General features: G+C 47.2%; 1 protein-coding gene across 1 annotated transcript; it reads left to right on the forward strand.

Moving 5' to 3' along the window:
* LOC109231887 (RNA-directed DNA polymerase homolog) lies at positions 5,193 to 5,612 on the forward strand (the record flags this gene model as incomplete). Its single annotated transcript, XM_019397502.1, has 1 exon — positions 5,193 to 5,612. A coding segment is annotated over exon 1 (420 nt), but the record flags the coding sequence as incomplete, so codon positions are not given.

Here is a 6,142-nt window from a genome sequence, read left to right on the forward strand (position 1 = left end):
CGGACCCGTGATTTGACAGTCCCGGAGGGTCCGTAAAAAAATACGGAACTTGGGCGTACGCCCGGAATCGAATTCCGAGATCCCAAGCCCGAGAAATGAATTTTTGTGTGAAATTTTTTTCTGAAATTAATTAAGGAAAATGGAAAGGAAGTTCGATCTGAAAACTATGGTATCGGGCTCGTAGTTTGGTTCCGACGCCCGGTACAAGTCTTATATGTGATGTAAGCGCTTTCGGTAAAATTTGGTTGAAAATGGACGTCGTTTGACGCGTTTCGGACTCGAAATGGAAATTTGATGCTTTATGAACATTTCAAAGAAAAACATGAGTTTTGAGGCTTGATTCGATGTATATGATGTTATTTTGGCGATTTGATCGCACGGATAAGTCCGTAGGATGTTTTTGAGGTTGTGTGCATAATTGGTTTGGAGCCCCGAGGGCTCGGGTGAGTTTTGGATAGATGTCGAGTTGCATTTTGAACCTTTGAAAATCTGGTATCTTTCAGTTCTGCAGGCTTTGCATTTGCGAAGCCAGCATTCGCAAATGCGAACTCGCAATTGCGAGCTTCTCATCGCAAATGCGATCTTCCACCTGGGGCAGCAATCTTCGCAAATGCACAGAAACTCATCGCAAATGCGATGCCTGCCTATGAGCCCAGTCTTCGCAAATGCAAACAATTTTCCGCAAATGCGATATTGGGCTTTCGCAAATGCGACGTAGTTTTCGCAAATGCGAACTTCCCAACATTCTTCCGAGTTTGCAAATGCGAACTAAAATCTCGCAATTCCCAGACCTGCTGGGTTTGCAATTGCGAACCCATGTTCGCATTTCCCACATCTGAGGCCTGCATTTTTCATACTTAGACGAATTTTCAACCCATTTCTTCATTCTTTCAAACTCAAACACTCCATAGGCGATTTTCCAAGAAACTTATCTTCTCCAAATCATTTGTAAGTCAATTTTTACTTAACTTCTTCAATCTTTAACATCATTAAACATTTTTTCATCTTAAAATCAAGGATTTTCATGGGTGAAAATGGGGATTTTGGGTAGAACTTAGGTTTTCTTAAAATTGGGGATTTGGACCTCAATTTGAGGTACGATTTCAAAACTAATCATAGATATGAACTCGTGGGGGAATGGGTTATCGGGTTTTGGTTCGAACCTCGGGTTTTGACCACGTGGGCCTGGGGGCGTTTTGGGAAATTTTGAGTAAAACTTTGGGAAATTCATTTTCATGCATTCAAATTGATTCGATTAGCATTTGTTGATACATTCAAGTAATTTGTGACTAGATTCGAGCGGTTTTGTGGTGAATTTGAAGGGTAAAGCTATACTAGAGTCTTGAGTTGAGTTTGGAGCATTTGAGGTAAGTGTTTGGTCTAACTTTGGCTTGAGGGAATAGGAGTAGAGTCTTATTTGTTAATTGCTATTTGTCGAGTACGGTGTATAGGCATGGTGACGAGTATCTATACACTGGTGTCGAGCATGACCGTGAGTCCTATATTGTGAAATTATCGAATTTGTAATTGTTGAGCCTAAGTGTGGATTTAATTGTGTTGAGTAGAGATTGAATGAGTTTGGTTATAGCTGGATCTCCCTTGCCGGGATAGTTTATTATATTACATTGCTCCCTTGCCGGGATAGTTATTATAATATCTTTCTCCCTTGCCGGGATTATGTTGTGTATTGTGATGAAATGGGATCGTGTGGCACGCCGACGACGAGTTATTATGAAATGGGATCGTGTGGCATGCCAACCATGAGTTATTATGAAATGGGATCGTGTGGCACGCCGACCATGAGTTATTACGAAATGGGATCGTGTGGCACGCCGACCACGAGTTATTATGAAATGGGATCGAGTGGCACGCCGACCACGAGTTATTATGAAATGGGAATGTGTGGCACGCCGACCACGTGAGATTATTGTAATGGGAGCGTGTGGTACGCCTACCACGTGATGTAAGGAAATGGGATTGTGTTGCACGCCTGCAATGAGAGGAAATTGAAATAAGTGAAAGTGGTTTGTTTTCCTTTATTCTGTGTTAGAAGAAATCAGATGTAGTTTCTCTTGTTATTCCTGATATTTCGTTTATCTACTTCCCCATAAGCATGTTCCCCCTTCCCAGCTTTAATTGCTTACTTTCCGCTATTATTTTGTTGTGCTTGTATATAAATATCTGCACAGGCTTATCTCGTAGTCTGGTCTAGCCTCGTCACTACTTCGCCGGGGTTAGGCTAGGAACTTACCAGCACATGGGGTCGGGTGTGCTGATGCTACACTCTATGCATCTTTTTGCACAAATCACAGTACCGGAGCAGCAACTTTTGGACAACAGTAGGAGCATTTTGGGAGCCGACTTCAGTCCAGAGATCCCGAGGTAGCCTTGCTGACGTCCGCATGGCCCGGAGTCTCTTCTATCCTTATTTCGTTTGTTATCATTTGTACCGAAGCAAACAGTTTTATGTTTCGTTCGAACCTTGTATTTAGTATTCTCTAGACGTTCGTGAGTATTGCGACACCAGTCTTGGGTAGAGGATGTTGTTAAACTTCCGCATTTCTTTCAGTTAAATATATTTGAGACTTTCGTTTTATTATTAATGCTTTATTGTTTTCTAATATTGACGATGTTCGCTAAAAGTGGTAATTGATATTTGGCTTGCCTGGCTCCTATTAGTAGGCGCCATCACGACTCCCGAGGGTGGGAAATCGGGGTCGTGACAAGTTGGTATCAGAGCACTAGGTTACATAGGTCTCGCAACTCACGGACAAACTTGGTAGAGTCTGAGGGATTAGTACGGAGACGTCTGTATTTATCCCCCTAGAGTCTGCAGAGTTAGGAAAACTTCACTCTTGTTCTTTCTTGTCGTGCGATTCTGTTTCCCAAATACTGATTGTCTTTCTACTCTGTTCTTTCGCAGATGGCAAGAACACATGCTTCCTCTTCTACCGCGCAGCAGCCCAAGCCCCCAGCAGCAGCTCCTACAAGGGGCAGAGGGCGAGGCCGAGGCCGTGCCAAAGGCCGAGGCCGGGGCAGAGCTCAGCCCCGAGCAGCAGTCCCAGAGGTGGAGCCTCATGTTGATTATGATGAGGAGGTTCCAGCCCTAGCAGCTCCGGTGGGCCCAGCTCAGGGCCAAGAGGGGTTTATAGCCACCCCAGTTCTTCAGGACGCTTTGGTCAGGTTGGTAGGCTTTATGGAGAGCATCTCTCGAGCGGGTTTGCTTCCAGTAGCACCAGCCACTTCTTAGGCTGGAGGAGGAGTTTAGACTCCTGCTACACGTACTCCGGAGCAGGTAGCTCCCCAGGCTCAGGTTCCAGTGGTTCAGCCAGCTGTGGCAGTTCAGCCGGGTATTGTGACTCAGACCGACGATGGAGCGGCTATGTCCGCAGATGCTTTGTGGAGACTGGATAGGTTCACCAAGATCTTCACCACCACATTCAGCGGTGCTTCTTCAGAGGACCCCCAGGATTTCTTATATAGCTGCCATGAGGTTCTTCGGACTATGGGTACTGTCGAGACCAATGGGGTCGACTTCGCCACCTTTCGACTAGCAGGATCCGCTAAGACTTGGTGGAGAGACTATTGTTTATCCAGACCAGCAGGGTCGCCATCATTGACATGGGACCAGTTTGTAGAGTTATTTTTGGAGAAGTTTCTCCCAGTTACTCAGCGAGAGGCTCTTCGCAGGCAGTTCGAGCACCTCCAACAGGGCTCTATGACAGTCACACAGTATGAGACCCGGTTCATTGATCTGGCTCGCCATGCTATTGTGATACTCCCCACCGAGAGAGAGAGGGTGCGGAGGTTTATTGATGGTTTGATCCAGCTGATCCGTCTCCAGATGGCTATGGGAGACGGGAGTGAGATTTCTTTTCAGGAGGCGGCCAATGCGGCCCGTAGAGTTGAGATGGCTCTTGCACGGGGAGGTGGTCATGGGTCAGACAAGAGGCCCCAGCACTCAGGCAAATTCAGTGGTACCTCGTCTGGAGGTAGGGATTCTTATGGTAGAGGTCATCCACCGAGGCCCTTTCAGTCAACTCTCCAGGTCTCTCATGGTACTTCAGTTGGGGGTGGTTCTTAGCAGCATTATTCTGATCAGCAGTCTTTCAGTGCACCACCAGCTCCCATCAGTGCACCGCCACTTCAGAGTTTCCGGGGAGGACATTCAAGTCGACAGGGTCAGCAGTCTCAGCAGCCGAGGGCTTGTTACGGTTGTGGTGACCCGAGTCACATTGTCAGATTTTGCCCTCGATCTTCGGGTAGTTCCCAGCAGCAGGGTCCTCGCCCCATGATTCAGGCACCAGGTGATCCACACGCCGCCCAGCCAGCTAGAGGCGGGGGTAGAGGTCATAGAGGTGGAGCTCGGACCACCAGAGGTAGAGGACAGCCATCAGCCGACCGTTCCAGAGATGTGGTTTAGGGAGGTGGGGCCCAGCCCCTGTGTTATGCTCTTCCAGCTAGGCCAGAGGCCGAGTCTTTTGATGCAGTTATTACAGGTACTATTCTGGTCTGTGATAGGGATGCTTCAGTGCTATTTGACCCTGGGTCTACGTATTCGTATGTGTCATTCTATTTTGCACCATACTTGGTCACGCCTAGTGATACTTTGAGTATTTCTGTTTATGTATCCACACCGGTGGGTGATTCTATAGTGGTCGATCGAGTGCATCGTTCCTGTGTGGTAGTGTTTGAGGGTCTTGAGACCCGTGTTGATTTATTGCTCTTAGACATGGTGGATTTCGACGTTATATTACGGATGGATTGGTTGTCCCCGTATCATGCAATTTTGGATTGCCATGCCAAGACCGTGACCATGGCTTTACCAGATTTGCCCCGTTTGGAGTGGAGAGGGACCCCAGGGTATACCACCCGTAGTGTTATCTGGCGTATGTTCGCGATTCCAGCGCGGAGGTTCCTTCTATTGATTCTGTTCCCATTGTTCGAGAGTTTCCCGAGGTTTTCCCTTCAGACCTGCCGGGTATGCCGCCCGACATGGTATTGATTTTTGTATTGATTTGGCTCCGGGCACTCATCCCATTTCCATTCTACCGTATCACATGGCCCCGCCAGAGTTGAAAGAGTTGAAGGATCAGTTGCAGGATTTGCTGGAGAAGGGTTTCATTAGACCCAGTGTATCGCCTTGGGGTGCGCCGGTGTTATTTGTGAAGAAAAAGGATGGTTCGATGAGGATGTGCATTGATTACCGGCAATTGAACAAAGTGACGATAAAGAACAAGTATCCACTGCCGTGGATTGACGATTTGTTCGACCAGCTTCAGGGTGCAAAGGTGTTTTCAAAGATAGATTTGAGATCTGGCTATCATCAGCTGAGGATTAGGGTATCTGATGTCCCTAAGACGGCATTCCGCACTCGGTACGGGCATTATGAGTTCCTAGTCATGTCATTTGGGTTGACCAATGCCCCAGCAGCATTTATGGAGTTGATGAACCGAGTGTTCAGACCTTATTTGGACTTGTTCGTGATAGTCTTTATTGATGATATTCTTATATACTCCCGCAGTCAGGAGGAGCACGAGCAGCACCTCAGAGTGGTTCTTCAGACTCTGAAGGATAGTCAGTTATATGCTAAGTTTTTGAAGTGCGAGTTCTGGTTAAGTTCGGTTGCATTTCTGGGTCACGTTGTATCAGCAGAGGGTATTCAGGTGGACCAGAAGAAGATTGAAGCAGTCAAGAACTGGCCTCGACCAGCATCAGCTACAGAGATTCGGAGTTTCTTGGGGTTAGCAGGCTACTACCGCCGGTTCGTGGAGGGGTTTTCATCTATTGTAGCCCCGATGACCAGATTGACCCAAAAGGGTGCCCAGTTCAGATGGTCGGATGAGTTTGAGGCGAGCTTTCGGAAGCTCAAGACAGCTTTGACTACGGCACCGGTATTGGTTTTGCCCACAGGTTCAGGGCCTTATACAGTTATTGTGATGCTTCACGTATTGGGCTTGGTGCAGTATTGATGCAGGATGGCAGAGTCATTGCCTATGCTTCGAGGCAGTTGAAGATCCACGAGAAGAATTATCCGATTCATGATCTAGAGTTGGCAGCCATTGTTCATGCTTTGAAGATTTGGAGGCATTATCTATATGGTGTGCGTGTGAGGTGTACACTGATCACAAGAGTCTTCAGT

This window comes from Nicotiana attenuata, chromosome 8 (genome assembly GCF_001879085.1).
Source record: "Nicotiana attenuata strain UT chromosome 8, NIATTr2, whole genome shotgun sequence".
Lineage (NCBI taxonomy): Eukaryota > Viridiplantae > Streptophyta > Magnoliopsida > Solanales > Solanaceae > Nicotiana > Nicotiana attenuata.